General features: G+C 40.2%; 1 protein-coding gene across 1 annotated transcript in view; it reads right to left on the bottom strand.

Annotated features, from left to right (window-relative positions):
• The window catches only part of Dhc98D (Dynein heavy chain at 89D), a 44624-nt gene extending 26921 nt beyond the window's left edge, over nt 1-17703 (bottom strand). Inside the window, exons 1-17 of the mRNA XM_025307709.1 lie at nt 17585-17703; nt 17406-17484; nt 17155-17328; nt 16763-16883; nt 14856-15110; nt 14726-14781; nt 13188-13421; nt 12232-12410; nt 11806-12033; nt 11542-11698; nt 11024-11287; nt 7467-9359; nt 5363-5550; nt 4989-5268; nt 4606-4850; nt 3700-4219; nt 1039-1469 (exon numbers count right to left, since the gene is read on the bottom strand). Of these exons, the coding sequence (XP_025163494.1) occupies nt 1039-1469; nt 3700-4219; nt 4606-4850; nt 4989-5268; nt 5363-5550; nt 7467-9359; nt 11024-11287; nt 11542-11698; nt 11806-12033; nt 12232-12410; nt 13188-13421; nt 14726-14781; nt 14856-15110; nt 16763-16883; nt 17155-17328; nt 17406-17484; nt 17585-17703 (5423 nt within the window). The remainder of the gene's footprint in view (nt 1-1038; nt 1470-3699; nt 4220-4605; nt 4851-4988; nt 5269-5362; nt 5551-7466; nt 9360-11023; nt 11288-11541; nt 11699-11805; nt 12034-12231; nt 12411-13187; nt 13422-14725; nt 14782-14855; nt 15111-16762; nt 16884-17154; nt 17329-17405; nt 17485-17584) is intronic.
• Nucleotides 17704-17837: the final 134 nt, after the last annotated feature.

Below are 17837 nucleotides of genomic sequence, written 5' to 3'. Positions count from 1 at the left end.
TCGCTACGACGTTTGAAAAGAAAGGAGTTATCGATGTTAATATCGTTCCCGATTGGCCCGGCGTTAAGCCCTAAACACAATGTCAGGCAACAGACAATAAGAATAAAAATAGACCAATCACAATAGATTATTCTTGTAATAGTCGATTGTGATTGGTCTATCTTTATTCTTATTGCCTGTTGCCTGGCATTGTGTTTAGGGCTTTACGCGTGGAGCGGTCACGTGCAAAGCACCACAATGTGTAAAGCCCTAAACACAATGCCAGGCAACAGGCAATAAGAATAAAAATAGACCAATCACAATCGACTATTACAAGAATAATCTATTGTGATTGGTCTATTTTTATTCTTATTGTCTGTTGCCTGGTATTGTGTTTAGGGCTTAAGCATGAGACAATAGTCGCATGCCGCAGACACTTTCCCTGGAAGCCGTACTTCACGCGCATGTGACGGCGCCCAGCGAACGCGGCCTTGCCCCCACTCCCCGGTCCAGACGAGTGCGGTCGCTGCGGCTACGCGTTGTCGTTCATCTCACTTTAGAAGAACACAGCGTGAAAACAGACCCAGTGCGCCGGCGCGAGAGAGCAGGTACCCAGCTGTTAGCTGTCGTTAGTACCGCGGTTGCACACGGCTGTAACTTGCTACCAAGTCGGCGTAGTGACACGAAAGCAATCTTTCGGACACATTCTTTCGTACATATTTATGTCGCTCTTTCATCGCTGCTTTTGAACGCTGTGAGCAATTAAAGTAAACGACAAACACGCAGCCTTCCTCATTCGCGACGGAATCCTTCAGATTCCTGTCTTCGTCTCGTCTGTCGTAATAGTGACGAAATTCATACAATAGATTATAGTAAAGAAAAGAATAGGATGTTATAAAAAACACACATTCGCCATTTGTATGCGGCGATGCAAAATAATAGCACAGTTATCGCTAACGGTCCCTAAGGATCATCAAGTCCACGGTTGATTAAATTTTCTGTCCTGCACGCGTTTAATTAGCACTTAGCTATCGCTTAGCTTAGCTGTCGCTGTCACACCTGTCTGGGTCCATATCGAAGTATTGCCCAGTCTGTTTCATTAGTTTCTGCCAATGTCTGTCTCGCATTGCCTCGTTCTTCAGTTCGATGAACAGCGGCACCGAATTCCGGAAGTTCCTCATTTCGGCGTCCAAGGCTTGTCCGACGTTTATCATTCTGATGAACTTCGGCAGGCGTCGGAATTCCTTTATGTAGTGCTCCATGCCATCGATGAGCTGTTGAGGATTCAAGTTCACCCAGAGGGTCTCCGCCCAGACCTCTCGTTCGTTTTTCTGCTGCTTATACAGATCGTATAGGATCTCCATATTCTCGTAGTCTTTCTTGACCTTGAGGAAGACTGAATAATCCACGGGTGGCAGGTCGAACAGCATCTCAGACTTTGCCAGGGTCGCGCGTTTCTCCTCGTACTGATCGATCAGCTTGCCGTATTCCTAAAAGTATGAGAAGGCTCGTGTCTCATATACAGTGGCGCGCAAAAATTTCGAGCCATAGTGTCTTTTTAAGATACATGACAATATATTGATTTACTCTAAAAATTAATTATATAAAATAGTTGACATAACATTCTTACTAATAATAGTGCAGTTACAAAATTTTGAAATTACATAGTTTCTAATTATTTAGTCATATAATATTTACATGTGTTCAAAAGTATTGAGCCGTATTCTTGTTGTGACTTTATGAGCCCGGTTTGTTTACGTTTCTTATGAAACTCCTTCGTAAATATTTACTTTAACTAAGGTCCAGTCTATTGTCTACCGCAATGTCGAAACATACAAGCCTTCAGTTACGCGAAGCCGTGATTAATCTTTCTCAACAAGGAAAGGTTTCTCGCGAAATTGCTAATTGCTTATTAATTGATAAAAGTACTGTAAATAAGATTATTGCTAAATATAAGTTGACGAACTCTTTAGCTGATAAATCACGAAACGGTAGACCTCGCAAAACTACAAAGCGCGTCGATAAAATGATTAAAAGAAAGTCGATAGCAGAAGTTAGAAAAACTGCCATGGATATTTCTCGAGAACTACGAGAAGAAAATCTTGCAAATATTAGTCGAAGTACAATATCTCGATGTCTAGGGTAGGATTTTTAGGACGTGCTGGTGTAAAAAAAAAACGATTAATTAGTGTAAAAAATAAGAAAGCTCGATTGCAAAGATGATTTTGCAAAGAAATTTGAACATTAGACTGAAGTTGATTGGCGAAAAGTACTTTTCTCTGACGAGTCAAAGTTTCAGTTATTCGGAAGTGACGGTAGAAAGTATATACGACGTCCAACAGGCACAAGATATAACTCAAGATACCAAATTCCTACCGTAAAACATAGTGGAGGTAACGTGATGGTTTGGGAATCATTTTCTTATAATTGAGTTGGTCCATTGGTTGAGATCACGGACGCTATAATGTATGTACGCTATAATGTATACTATGGACGCTATAATGTATCGAGATATATTGACACAGCATATGTTGCCATATGCAACTCGAAACATGCCACGTAGTTGGATTTTCCAACAAGATAACGATCCCAAACATTCATCAAAACTAATAAAAGAATTTTTCATCGTGAAAAAAATGCGAGTTCTTGACTGGCCCTCGCAATCGCTGGACTTGAATCCTATTGAGCATTTGTGGCAAGAACTCAAACTACGTACAGGAAATAAGAAACACTCCAATAAAGCTGAATTGTGGCAAGAGTTGCAAACTCGATGACAAAATTTACCTCAAGATCGCATTTCTAATTTAATAGTATCAGTGCCTTGCTGTTGTGCTGCAGTGATTGCTTCTAAAGGCATGGCAACAAAGTGTTAAGTTTATAAAACGTTGACAACATTTTCTGTTATTAGTTTTCAATAATATATTTTTCTTATGAATAAGAAAACTTTCTGGCGCAATACTTTTGCACTGTTTGTAATAAGACATTGTGTAAAAATAAAATATTTAGAATTATTAAGAGTTTATAAAGTTTATATAATTGTAGGACAAATAAATACATTTTGTTTATATAAATGTGTAAAGTTTTTAGCGCTTATTATGAAATGAATATATAATAATAATTGTGTGGCTCAAAAGTTTTGCACGCCACTGTAGTTGCGATTTGTTCCTTAAGAATTTAAAAATAAAATGTAGAGGATTATGGAAAAATTTAAGATTTAGATATTATATTTAAAGTTTTTCAGGACAGACTATCAAAAAACTCGAAAGAAAAATATCCTTAAAAGGAAATTTTCACAATCAAGGGAACTCCCTTCAACGCAAATTGACATTTTCCAATTAAGCAAAGAATTTAGCCAATGTTAATTGCAGACTGTTACGATTAATTAATTACTGCAGGAATAATAATGTTGACGAATAATGTCCTGCAATAATTCATTAATCGCAATTAATTAATTATTAACGACGATTAATTATAGACAAATAGCTTTGGTCAATTTTCTTACTGACCAAATATCTAGAAAGCCCTGTTAATGCGAATTGTTGGTATTTAGAAATTTAAAACAATTTTTGTTTTTCTTTTAAATGAAGATTTAAAAAATTTTTATTTTCATATTTTTCGTAAAAATTAAAGGAAATTTTCATTTTCACCTTCTAAAAATAAAAATTAAAAAGATATTTTTGTCTTTGGGAGATGTTAGAAAATCTTTCCTACACTCCTTACCTCCATTTTCTTCAGTCCGAGCTGCAAATTGTCGCCGACACTTCCCGGGCCGTGCTCCTCGAAATCCTCGGCGAAATTCGCCATTTCGTCTAGCAGCCGGCGAATTTGATCCTCGGTCATCTCACAGAATTTGTCGCTGGTGCTCTCCAAGGTCGATGCCCTGTAGAGCGCTTCGAGGTACAACGCTTCCCAGTCGTGCTGCAGCTTGTACGCCATCGCCTCGTCCGCCGCGGAAAACTCGATTCCGTGGGTGCGCATGGTTTGAAAGCATTCCTGGTAAGAGAGATATAGCACCTCAGTTTGGATGGCTACTCTCTTCACGTCGGCGATCGTCTGCATGATCAGCGTGTAACGATCCAGGCCGGTGATCACCAACTCGATCTCGCTCTGGAAGTTCTCAATTCGTGTCTTCAACTGGTTCATCTCCTGTACGGTGTCGGATATAAGGTAATTCCCCAGAATTTGCTTCCACTCGTTCGCGTGACGCTTGATGTCGGACAAGAGCGGCTTCAGGTTGATGCTTTAGGAAAAAAGCGACGTAAATCAAAATATATTTGCAAGTGCAGCGTTACGAGACGAAAATAACGATCTGAAAAAGTAAATTTATGTCTCGTGCATTTTGATAAGTTAGGAATGAAGATTCGGTGATTAATTGTCAGCATAGGAATTTCGGTTGATGCTTTCTCCGTTGATAAATATAGGTATTAATTGAATAAATGGTAAATATAAATGTAAGTAACGAAGAGTAATAAATTTAAATCGAACAATATACATATAAATATTAAACGATTGATTATACAATATAATCAGTTATAATAATTTTTGTAAATATTAAATGAATATTCGTCTAGCAATAAGACGGTATTTGGTACTTCTGATATTTTTCTGCTCTGGTCACCGCTTTACCGTATACTGTTCAGGTCGAAGTGAAGTTCCATGTCCTCGAGTTCCTCCAAAATGCCTTCGTAGAATGTGAACTTTTCGTCGTACTGCGGAAGCGTGGGCTTCGTCGCCGCGAACTTCTCGCAGACCAGATTCTTATCGAACGACCACAGATTGCTGTACTTCTTCCACCTATACAGATATCGCCAGCAATCCATCGACAGTTTGTACGCCGTATCTTGAACCAGCTTGACGAGCTCGTTAACTACCTGTGACAGTTTTAGGTGCAAGCTTTCAAATGAGCCCAAGGATCGCCATTATTCGACATCGAGAAACACGTGGAAATACGTTTGAACATTCACTGCGAAGCTTTAAGACTTTGCGCGAATTTGCCAACTTTACTCAACTTGAACGCTCATCACGTCCTCAAAGAAACTGAAGACGACCAAGTCCTCTGAGAGCTCCTTTTTCTGCGGCTCACACTCCAAGCAGGTTCCATTCATCCATCGGGAGAATACCTTCAGTCTTTCCAGCAGATCTCGCACGTCATGACAAATGATGCTGTAGATCTCGCTGGACGATGGACGTAATACCACTTTGGACGCCATTAGTACCGCGTCAATTTGGAAAATCGGTTTGCTCCTGTTTAGCATTTTGTCCAGAACTTCCATGTTCCTTATCATGCACCTAGAGTACGGACAAAAGTGACATCTCAGGACATGGCAAGCCAATTGAACACATTTATATAGAAAAAGATTCTGTGATATAAAGAGATATATACATTATAAAGGCGGCGAAGATTTTTTTCTCATATTTTTCATACAAGAGTTGCATGTCTGAACTTTTTCCAGTTGAAGTACCCAACACTAGGCTTTCCAACTTCATGAGCATCGGGCTGATCGATTTGTATGCTTTCGACATCGACGATACCAACTCGGACCGCCGGTTTTTAACTTCTATAAAGTAAAGCTGCGAAGAGACAAAGGAACTAATTAATACAATAATCAATAAACCAGCGGTAAGGATATAACAATTAATTATAAATTGCTTTAGACAGCTGTAAATTATGTGTGTCACAAATAGCGCTTGCAAATAATATTTTACATAATAATAATTATTATTATTACAAAATAATATAACAAGATTCATATAAATCCACTTTTTTATGACTACAGGCTATGGAAATTTATACAATTGGCGGGAAAGAAATATTAAATAGAAATATATGAAATGTATAAAAATAATAACAAGGTAAACATATAAAAATAATAAAAAGATAAACATAAAAATGGAATATATACAGGATGTCCCATTTAACCTGACAAATCGTAATATCTGGAAAACTACATGTCGGATCAAAAAAAGTGGGTAATGAAATTTATTCGTCTCGAAGGGGGACATCCAATGATATCAAACTCGACCTCCAACGCCACTCCCGGGGGGTGGGAGTGGGGAGCAACTTTGAAATCTTAAATGGGAACCCCCATTTTTTATATTCGAATTCTACGCCACAAAATACGTAAGTTAATACGTAAGTTTTGTCCGAAACTTTTTTTTTGATTCGTGATAGATGGCGCTGTAATCGCAAAAAATTAGATTTTCTGCAATTCTCCATAAATAATCATTGGATTGAAAAATAAAAAAATACCTGTTCAATATTTTTAAAAATATTTTTAAAAAACATAATAACAGTTATTCCCCCCCATCCCCTCGGGGTAGGGTGGGTGGTAACGTTCAAATCTCAAATGAGAACCCACATTTTTCATTGCAGAATTAGATTTTACGTGAAGTTTTTATGGAAACAATTTTGTTCATTCGTGATAGATAGCGTTGAATTTTTCCGAGAAACTACTTTTAGCGTTACCCAGGAACAACGACGAGGACGTAGTAGCTTTCTGTTCCCTTCGGGGTGCTTGTTTTAGGTGAGTCCCCTCGCCTCTCACCTTCGGGGTGATTTTGCATAATTAATTTGTTAGTGGCATCTCTCCATCGTCCGCGCCCATAGAACTTAAGAGACGATCATTATTAGACACTTACCTTTCTAATCAGGAGAGGTGCTTAATCAATTTTTGAAGAGTGTTCCATGCCACTATCATTCTCTTCTGACTTTGCATCATGAATTATGTAACTGTGCAAGAAAAAATTGAAATGATTTTCATTTATGGTGAATGTAGGAGAAATTTTGACGATGCTGTCAATTTGTATGCTGAGCGTTTTCCTGAAAGAGTACGATCACGTTCTTCTTTCGTTAGAGTTGTTACATAGTTTTGTACTGATGGAAGTGTACAACTGAAGAAAAGAACGCGTAGAGCTACTGTTTGTGAAGAAAATAATCAAATATCAGTACTAGCTGCAGTGGCTCATAATCCACATGCGAGCGTTTTTTTTATTTTTCAATCCAATGATCATTTCTGGAGAATTGCAGAAAATCTAATTTTTTGCGATTACAGCGCCATCTATCACGAATCAAAAAAAAAGTTTCGGACGAAACTTACGTATTTTGTGGCGTAGAATCCGAATCTGCAATAAAAAAACGGGGGTTTCCATTTAAGATTTCAAAGTTGCCCCCCACCTCCACCCTCCGGGAGTGGGGTGGGAGGTCGAGTTTGATATCATTGGATGTCCCCCTTCGAGACGAACAAATTTCATTACCCACTTTTTTTGATCCGACATGTAGTTTTCCAGATATTACGATTTGTCAGGTTAAATGGGACACCCTATACATACATATATGTATATAAAAGAAATATATTCATGTTCGACTTGTTTTTAAAAGAAAAAGATGGCCTTATCGACACATTTGAACATGAATGAAATGAAATCCCAATTATGAGAAAAGACCGTTATGGAAATTGAGCGCTGAGAATAGATCTTTATTTCGATACCTTGCACGGCAAGAGATCTTCCGCCTCAGCGGCCTCTTTCTTCGTGGAGAATAGATGGTACGACTGCAATTCGGACTCTATTCGGCTGTCGAGGTCTCGCTTCATCTGATTGACTTGCTCGACGATGGAGTTCAAGTTCTTCAGCATCTTGCCGCAGATAGACGCGTAATCGGAGATGCTCAAGGAGTTCCAGTTGAAGCGCGTTACCCCCGGTTGAAGATGTCTCTCGATATCTTGCAGAGTCTGCTTCAGCAATTGTATATCACTCTTCTCTAACGCGTCCACGACGCTGTTGTACTGATTGACCATTTTCTCGGTGACGTCGATGTCCGCTCTCAGTCGGTTTTTCTGGACACCGACGTCCCTGAAGGCCGTGGGCAGCTTGAAGCCCAGCTGCTCCATCAGTTCCGCTTCTCTTATAACCTCGAAGACCTCCAGGTCGAAATTCAGCTGGAAACGCAACTGACACTCCACCAGAATGGTGCCGCTCATGAAGTCCGTCCAGCTGATCTTCGTACGTGCGTCGTGCTTCTCCGAGGACACGGTGGTGGAGCCTTTTTGGTCCTTACGAGGGACTCCTTTGGCTTCGATTCTCGCTTCCGGCTGCAGTTGTGCGTTTACAGGCATGGTTCTAGAACCTGCAACGTCGGAAGGTGTATCCACGCTTGGCTTTGATATGACAGCGTTGTATTTGAGCGATTCTTGCGGAGTCGACGGGATCGTGCCCGTTTCTTTGTGTTTCTTTGAAATCAAGTGAGTTAACTGCAGCTCCTTCATAGGTTGCAGCTCCTCCGGGAAGGTCAGAGTGACTGGAGAGTCGCGTTCGACGTGCACTATTCTCAGTACACTCTTCTTCATGGTGGCGGTGACCATCAGCAGCGCATTGTCAAGCCACGCGTTGAACTTGGCCTCCTCAAAGTCCTTCAACTGATTCGCAATGTCGAGGTACTTGCTGAACGCCAGCAGCTTCAGTTCGCTGTGCTTCAGTTCACGGATCTGTTGGAAGATCAGCACCGGCCTGTGCAGCCTGTGAAAGAGCTGCCTCACCCAGAAGATCGCGCCCGCCATCGGCGGATGATACGTCAGCAACGGTGGGTGCCGTTTATTCCGATTATAGATGATTTCTACCGTGTTGATCTCCTTACTGAACTGCTGTATGATCATATTGAATTTCTTCAGCAATTGCTGCTGAATAGCGGCGCGGGTCTTCATGTTCTTAAACTTGAGCAGCATTTCGAGCGCGCCCTCGGCGCTGATCAGTACAGTGAAGCACTCGTCGATGTAGAACTTGGCCTGGTCCTCGAGGAACGACACCTCCTCGTAGAACCACGCTGTCATAGCCTCCCAGTTCTCCTTGTTGAACACATTGAAGACGTCGAAGTCCGCTTGCTCGATCGGCACCACCAGCGCGTCCACCCGCTTCACCACCGTGTCGATCTGCGCTGGGTCGTCGATGATGGACTTGAGGTCCGCCCCGAAGATGTTGTAAAAATCTTGCAGGACGCTGGCGATCTTGTGGAGCTCGCCACATACATCGGCGATATACTCGGTGGCCTCGAACAGACGTTTCTGATCGAATTCCCAACGAGTCCCCTTTCCCAGCTGCTCGATGTCCGATCGGGTCTTCAAGTAAGATCGCTTCCATTGCCTCATCATCTTGCTGGCCCAGCTAGTCTTCTCCAACACCACTTCCAATGGCTTTTTGAATAACGTGACGATCGCCAGGTTCCTTCTGATGTTCTGGCAGAGCTGCCACGAGATCCTGCTCATCAACGACGTCAGTCTCTCCTCGGAGGAATAGTAGCTGGACAACACCCAAAGCATCCGCAGACCCTCCGTCAGCGAAGGCATGCACTCCGCTATAGACTCGAACGAGTCCGATTCGGTAACCAGCTGCGGACGATGTGATAAATAGCCGAATGCATTGTTATCGTTTAATACATATGCATACAGAGTAATTCAAGGCAACTTGCTGTCTTTGAAACGACATGTTCTCGAACGAACTCTAAGACGAATTTTCCTCTTGCAAAATGTTAATGCAAAATGTTTGAAGCTTAGTTTTTGAGTTATAAAGATAAGTAATTTGCTCATCACGAGTCGGGTACAGAAGGTAGACAAAGACGACACAACTCACCATCAGACGCAGGCACTTATGAAGGGCGTCTAATGCGACAAACTTATCGATGCACGTAATAACATTGCGCCCATCATTTTTATAACTTCCGTAAGACTACAACCAGCGAAGTGTTAAGCTCTATTCTCTTTAATTTTGCCCGTCCAAGAAGGAAAGTCCACAACTTACGAGCGAGCCTAATGTAAAATTAAAAATAAAACTCTTTAATAAAACGGGCACCAACGCGCGCTAACAAGTAGTAAAAGCTGTCACTCTCAAGATAAATAATCTTTACAAAGGAATACAAATTTACCAATTTTCTTAAAAGTAAAAATATCTCATGCTTTTTCCGAGCCGTGATTAACACTCTTTCTCGTTCTTATTTTCCGTATTTCCCGTTTGTATTTTGAAAGCTTAGTTTAAGAATGCTCGCGTAACCAAGTATTTTATCCTCCGATATTAAAACACTTCATTTCAACTTAATTATAATTCATCTTATAATAAAATTTTATATAATTTTGTATAATTAATTTAATATAATATATTATAACATTTTGTAAGAGGAGGAAATAGTCTTGGAATTCAAAAATTCATGTGTCATTTCAAGGACAAGTTGTTCAAGGACAATCATCCTGTATACATACATATCATATGTTGCATCAAGGGTAGAAGTGCAAAAGTTCGTCGAATCGTGATTGGTGATTGTATCGAAAATAATTTAAAAAATTGAAATGAAAGTATTTTAAGGAAGTGGGTAATTTATCAGAAGTTAATTAGTAATTAAAGATAAATAATTTAAAAAATTTAAACGCGAATGAGCGAAATTCCCAGGTGGTTCGCAGGTGGCAGAAAATGATGAATAACGATGGGCGCTTTGATTGAATATGCAGCGAGAGGATAAAATGATTAATGTCACCGAAGTTCTAGTCCTTTTCGGCCCCGACTTTACATTTTCTTCTTGTTCTAACAAAAGAAAAATAATAATAGCAATATACACCTGTTATTATTATTCTTAACATGATACTTATTATCAAAATATGGTTCTCCCATTTATAATTCTTTCACTTTGCTATATAATTGATCTATAATTGGTAGTTTAGCTATATTTATAGGATGTATAATTTATTCACAGGTTTCTACAGGACATTTGTAGAACAAATCCAGATACGAGACATGTTCCCCTCAATGTAGGCATACCATACATGTTCTGCCCCATAACCATCGATAAGAGAAATATGGCTGGCGAAAACCTCCGATACATCTATTGTGCAGCGTGAGTTAACGTTCGGACAATCTACGAGCGCGTATCGTCCGATCTATTTGTAGTCGACTCGACAGGTCCAGAAGTAGAAACGAGAAAAGCTCGTTCGAGCATACCGCTGGCGGTCGCGTTGTGTCGCGCTGCGATGAAAGCGAAAGCCGCCATCGCAGTCTCCGTTATTACCTTGAAGTGTCTCAACAGCGTGTGCATGAATTTATTGCTATCCTGAGCCTCGACGTACTGCTTCCACAGTTCCATCTGGTAATACTGGAAGCTTGAGGCGATCGGCGACAATATCTGCTCGAGGAGCGCGAGGATCCTCTTGACGGCCGGCATTTTCAACTGTTCCACCAGCATCGTCAATCTGGTCTCGCAATCCAGCCAGTATTCGTAATCCACCATCGGTCCCTTCTCCGGAAGCATCTTGCTCGTGTACGATTCTATCACCTGATCACCCGATAATGATAATAAAGTACCGATAAGGTAATGAAGTATCGTACAATGCAATACCGAACAGCTGAGTTGTTATGGTGAATTCCCAGATATTAACATGCGCTGTCAGCGTCTCTACTGTTATTTGTAATATCGACAATTGTATTTTATTGCGAGCGACAGGAAGCTGCGGAGAAATCGCGAGAGATTGCATCTTCTTGGGAAAAAAAAAAAAAAAATAAATAAAGCTTAGGAAAAGTTTCGCTCACTTTCTGTATGTGTTTCTCCCACGATATGACCAATTCTTCCATCTGCTGGACGATATCTTTATTCTTCAGCAGCATATCGTCCGTTATCGCCGGATCCTGCAGCTCTGGAATGGTCGGCATGGTCAGTAAAATATCGCCTTCGACGTGCTCTAGCGTCCTACATCGCCGGAACGAGCCAGATTACGAATGTGGAAGAAGGAAATTAATCATTAAGGTGATATCAGATATGTCCATTAATCTTTGTTACGAGAAAGCAATGCTGACCACTCTACGCTCGCGATCAAATTGTCAAGATAATTTAAAATATCCTTCTTGTTCTGACGGTCCCTCGCCGTTTCTTTGAAAGTATCGGCCGATCTGCTAGACTTTATATCGGACGACGACTTCTTGCCGCTTCCTCTCAAGCTCGACTTGGACCTTCTGCTTCTCGCAGCCTCGTCCTGCAAACTGGACGCAGAGGTCATACCGTCTTCTTCGTCCTGTCTGCTTGTTCTTGTGTTCAGATCCGTTTTGGAAATGAACACGGACGCTCGGCGAAACTCGGATGGCCTTCTTAGCGCTGCGCTCTTCGGCGAGGAAATAAAGTGTCGAAATTCTGGTTACTGATTTAGATCGAAAGATGCGAGATATTCAAGAAATTAGGTATTTCTTTATGTAACAGATATGTAGTAAGATACAACTTGCGGTTACGTTAATGCAAATCTACCGTCACGATTGTTAAAGTCAAATGGTGATTTATATACTCGAGATTCTATGGTCTCCAATGCGAATATCGTTTTCTCGATAACCGGCTCCGCTTCTTTTTCCACCTTCCATCGTTCGTAAAAATCCGGTCCCCTGAATTGCTTCTCCACCAGCGGCTTGAATATCTAAAATTTCACGTGTGTTGCGTGTTATTGTCACTTTATATACTAGTTTCATGTTTCTAGCAAGGTCTCGAAATTGTGTATATCGAAACAACCATCTTCCTCCATCTCTTATTAAATACCGCATTAAATATCCCATTAAATAATATATTAAATATTCCATTATCTATCCTATTTATTTGTTTATTTATCATTAAGATAAATATAATAAAATACATCTCGAAGTTTGCGTTAACTATTTTTATTAGTTATTTACTTGCGTTAATTGTTATTATTTACAAAAGAAAGAAAAAAATTTTTTCTCTCCTTTTTTCGATCTTTTTTTTCTTTCCATTTTTTCTTTCTTTCTTCTTTTCTTCCCTTTTTTTTTATTTTCCCCTCTTCTATTATATCAGAATTTTCTTATTCGTTATACTATTGTCTTAATTATTATACACCAAAGGGTTCAGACCAGTTTGATATTATTAATATACAAATAAAATAAATAAAAAAAGGAGGAAATTATTACATCCGAAATTTTGCGACTTTTACTTACAGTTTCATTCAAAAGTCCTCTCACTTAAATTCGTAATTGATTATCACGAGAGTCTTATCCAACACTCTGTGCTTCCGTTATATTTCGTGCATCCGAATAAACAAAATAAACAGAATCCACTGCCGATATCGTTCTACGATGTATGGGATGGGTTTCGCAGTTGCGAAAGGATTAATAGCGGGATGGCCGAGCGGTGAAAGGGGACATTATTCGAAGCGTTCGCGATTATATCGAATAATCCTTACGTCAGTCAGCATCCTGTCCAACGAGGCCAAGAATCTGCTGTCAAGGGACCCGACCACTAGGTAACTCGTGATATCATCGAGACACTCCTCGTAGGTATCGAAGGAGGGTATACCCTCGTCGGTGGTGCGCATGAAATAGAAGAGAGTGACATCGCGCAGGTCGGTCCTGCTGCCGTCTACCTCGCCGCATATCATGTGAATCGTCGGTACCTTGCGGACTTTCTCTACCATTTTCTGCAATTATCGCGGATCACGTTGCTTTATGGTCGATTTCGCCGGGCGACGGTTCGCCTTAAGCCCATGCGGTCCAATCGATCGATCGATCCTCTCTCTTCGAAATTAAGACTGGGAGGAAACGGAAAATCGTCACTCGACGACGGTGAGACTGAAACTAGAATTAAGTCTCGACTTGGTCGCTCCCGTTGGCCGCGATTGGATCAGATCAGTCGTTTGTAGAGGACCCGGGGAAAATAATTATACATGAATTTTGTCCTTATACGAGCGTAATTTCACTTGATACACAGATCGGCACGCCGAAAAGAGTGCCGTTGCGCAAAACAATTGAAGCAAATGCTCATATTCGTCCAGTAGATACATGCGAACGTTCAATTAAATCAAATTATTTTCTCCTTCCTTCCTTCCTTCTTCTAGAATTTCTTTCCCCGCGAATATGTATAATTATATGTAGTTGTATACGTGGCCATATACAGGGTGCTAAATTTCAAACGTAACAGGAAAAAAAATCTCGAAAACTAGAAAGATATTAACTAGAAAGATATTAAAAAAGCTAAAACACATGTTCCAGACTTTTTTACTTTATTTACTATCAAGAATATATTACTATAATAGTGCCCTAACTTTTGTTAACTTATCGATCTTTGGAAATTTCAAAATTATTAAATTAACAAAAGTTAGGGCACTATCATAGTAATATATTCTTGATAGTAAATAAAGTAAAAAAGTCTAATACTATTTTTTTGCGACGAATAGTTAGCGAGATATCATAAGTTAAATGTTGAAAAAGTTATCAAGTTTTCCTTAAATATTTCAAAAAATATTAGGCAAATAAAGAAATGTTTCAGACAAAAGTTGTTAAAATTAATTGGTAGAAAAAGAAGATATAATAAAAAATTGGGCTTTCTATTTAAAAAAATTAAGTTGACCTTCAACTGACCTTGAAAATACCCTCCAAATAAAAAACCGATGATGACATTCTCTTTCCCATTTCGAAATCATGGAACACGTATTTCAGCTTTTTTTAATACCTTTCATAGTTTTCGATATTTTTTACCTGTTACGTTTGAAATTTAGCACCTTGTATATAACAAAATTCATGTATAATTGTATACAATTTATATGTGATTACAATTTTATGTAATTATATGATATCATTTAGGAATTGAACTTGTCTTTTTGCGCAGGAAGTAAGTTTGAAAATAACAAAGGGCCGATATCGCATGATTCCGCGATAACAAAAGTAACATGAGATGGAGTTTCAAGTGAGCGGCAAATTTACACGTCTCTTCACGAGGAACAACCTTAGTCAGCACATATTTATCCTCTTCTCCGGCCGGTGGGACAAAGTCGGAGCTATCTGAAGATCATCGATTATTACATGTTGTCGTATATTTATCGCTGAAGCGAATCTCAACGCGAAACGCAACTAACCGGCGAGCGCACTCTTCGACTGCTCCCTCTTTTTCGGAGGCTCGCCACCTTCGTCCTGCTCTCGGTCTTCGTCGTCCTCTTCCTTGCCGTCATCCTCGCTGGATACTTGAACGCTGGACGCCTGTAGTGTGTTGGGACTCATCGCCAAACTAGAAGCTGGGCTGACGTCCGCCTTGTTGCCTTTAACCTTCTTGACCTTCTTCGCCGGCTTCTTGTCCTTCTTCTTAGCGTTGTCATCGAGTTTCTCGACCTTTCCTAATGTTGTTGGGAAATATTGTTCCATCTGTTTTCGTCCATCTACCCATCTATCTATTGATCTATCCATCTATTCTACTTATATCTATCTTTCTCGCACTGGTGAAAAAAAAATTAATCAAAGACATGAAACCCAAAATGATTAGCAAAAAATTGTTTGACCTCAAGGTCTCTAGAGACCTCCTAAGATTCTATACGGAAGGAAGGAAGGGAGAGATACAGAGGCAGCCGTGTTGAGAACAAAATCTCAAGCTAGGAAAACTAAGTGACCGTATCACGCGTACTTTTTCTTGTTTTTTTCCTTCTTTTTTTAAATAGGCCTTCAATCTCGTTAGTCTACTGCTGCTACTGCCACTACTACCTGCTAAAAAATGCTTTGCTTGTCAGCACTGTGTCGGCAATGCTGACGTGGCATTGGAAACTGTGCAGCGTGGGCTATATCAGAAACAAAGTGCAATTTCTGGCGGGTGCTGTGTAATTGTGAGAATCACGGGATTCTTTACCGGGAGCGCTCTTTGTTAACCTGTGTGCTCTGCCCTTCGAGGTGAACGCGGCCAACGCTGTTATTTTTGCGCGCTGGCCTGAAGTCAAAGACACAAGTGTGTGTGTCGAATACACTGAACAGATTATGTCACGCCGCCGTAACACGTTCTCTATGCTGTCAATCGCTAAATTGCAGTGTTCTACACGGGATGTCCCAGATCCACAAGTTCGATGGCGGAATATCTATTGGGTTGTTCGGAAAGTAATTTTGGTTTTTTTTCAAACAGATGGCGTTTAGTTGCCTTTTTAAGCAGTTAATCTTTAATTTTAAACCGGAAAATCATTTTATAGTTTTACAACGCATATTTCAAGCTTCATTTGAAAAAAAAGTTGTTTCGGAATCTGTTAAGTTGTTTTTGTTTGGCATCGTATCAAAAATGGTGAACCAACCATGCATTTCGTCACATTTTGCTTTTTTATTACCGTAAAGGCAAAAATGCAGCGCAAGTAAAAAAGAAAATTGTGTGCCGTGTATGGAGAGGATGTGTTGACTGAACGCCAGTGTCAGAATTAGTTTTCGAAATTTCGTTCTGGGAATTTTGACTTCCAAGATGCACCACATTCTGGAAGGCCAGTTGAGACGAAGACCAAATAAAGGCATTGGTGGACGCAAATCGTCATTTAATAACACGAGAAATTGCTGAGAGACTGAATTTATCTAATTCGACCGTGCATGAGCATTTGGAGCAACTTCGTTTTGTTTCAAAACTCGATATTTAGAGTTCACATGTTTTCAAAGAAAGAGATTTGATTCGTGGTATTACCATTTGCGATTTGCTGTTGAAACGTGGAAAACGATCCATTTCTGAAACGTCTTATAAGTGGAGATGAAAAATAGATTATATACAACAATATTAAACGCAAAAGATCATGGAGCAGATGTGATGAACCAGTTCAAAGCACATCGAAGGCCGATATCCATCAAAAGAAAGTGATGCTCTCTGTTTGCTGGGATTGGAAGGAAATAGTTTTTTTAGGTTGCTACCAAACAACCAAACGATTGATTCGAATGTATATTGTCATCAACTGAACAAATTGAATGATTCCATCAAGCAGAAGAGACCAGTATCAGCGAACAGAAAAGGTGTTTCATTATGACAACATCAGACCTGACACAAGTTTAATGACTCGCCAAAAGCTGTTAGCTTGAATGGGATTTGCTACCGCATTTACCATATTCACCTGATCTGGCACCATCCGATTATCACTCGTTTCGGTCATCTCAAAATTCTTTGGATGGTAAAAATTTCGATTCAAATGAAGGTGTCAAAAACCACTTAATTCAATTTTTTGCCAATAAGGAGCAGAAGTTCTAGGAGTGTGGAATCATGTTATTACCTCAAAGATGGCAAAAGATGTTAGAAAAAGATGGTCAATATACTTAACAGAACAAAACTTTTTTCCTATTAAAAATATCGTCTTTCATTTTCATGCAAAAAACCGAAATTACTTTCCCCCAATATATCGCCTGGCGCTAGCAAAACCGATGGAACTGGCACACCCCTCCGTAACAATGCGTTCGCTTACTTTCCTCCCACACCGAGACCTCCTCGTGAACTACTTCGCTGACGTAAGTCTTGTAGAAGAAGATCAGCTTCTTCTCCAGGCTGGTCACGCCGTACAGGTCGAGTATGAGAAAGTTGAGCAGCTTGTCCTCGAAATACCGATTGTTCGCCTGGTCATGGAGAAACGATCGATGTTAACTCGGGCCAATTCTCTCGAAATGATATGCACGAGGAAGACGTTAATTACGCTAATGAGTTCGTCGAAGAGATGCCCCTGTCCACCGAGCCCGAGGAACTTAAGAACCCTGTCGCGGATCCATTTCATTCTGTTGAAACGAAAGCGACGCTTAAAAGAGAACTCACACGAACAAGACAAGCTCCGCGGCGAGTGGCGAATATTCATAATGTGGTTAATTAATTCGGTACCGATAATCAACTAGGAATATGGATGGCCTATGAAGGTCCAGTCTGCCGATTTCATCTGCCTCTTCATCCTCGTTTTCGTTGGTACCTTTCTCCAGGTTATCGGCGGTTATCGCCGACATCTCGGCGAGATATCAATTTCTTCAAGCGGCTAATCGATCGTTCCGGAGTGAATTTTTCATCGTCGACGGATGGAGATAATACCCTTTATTTTTCGCTTCGAGATAAGATCACACACGATTCACTTTCTCTTTAT

This window comes from Harpegnathos saltator, unplaced genomic scaffold (genome assembly GCF_003227715.2).
Source record: "Harpegnathos saltator strain DR-91 unplaced genomic scaffold, Hsal_v8.6 scaffold93, whole genome shotgun sequence".
In the NCBI taxonomy this organism is placed as follows: domain Eukaryota; kingdom Metazoa; phylum Arthropoda; class Insecta; order Hymenoptera; family Formicidae; genus Harpegnathos; species Harpegnathos saltator.
Note: the sequence above shows the minus strand (reverse complement) of the source record. Positions and strands in the feature narration are given on the sequence as shown.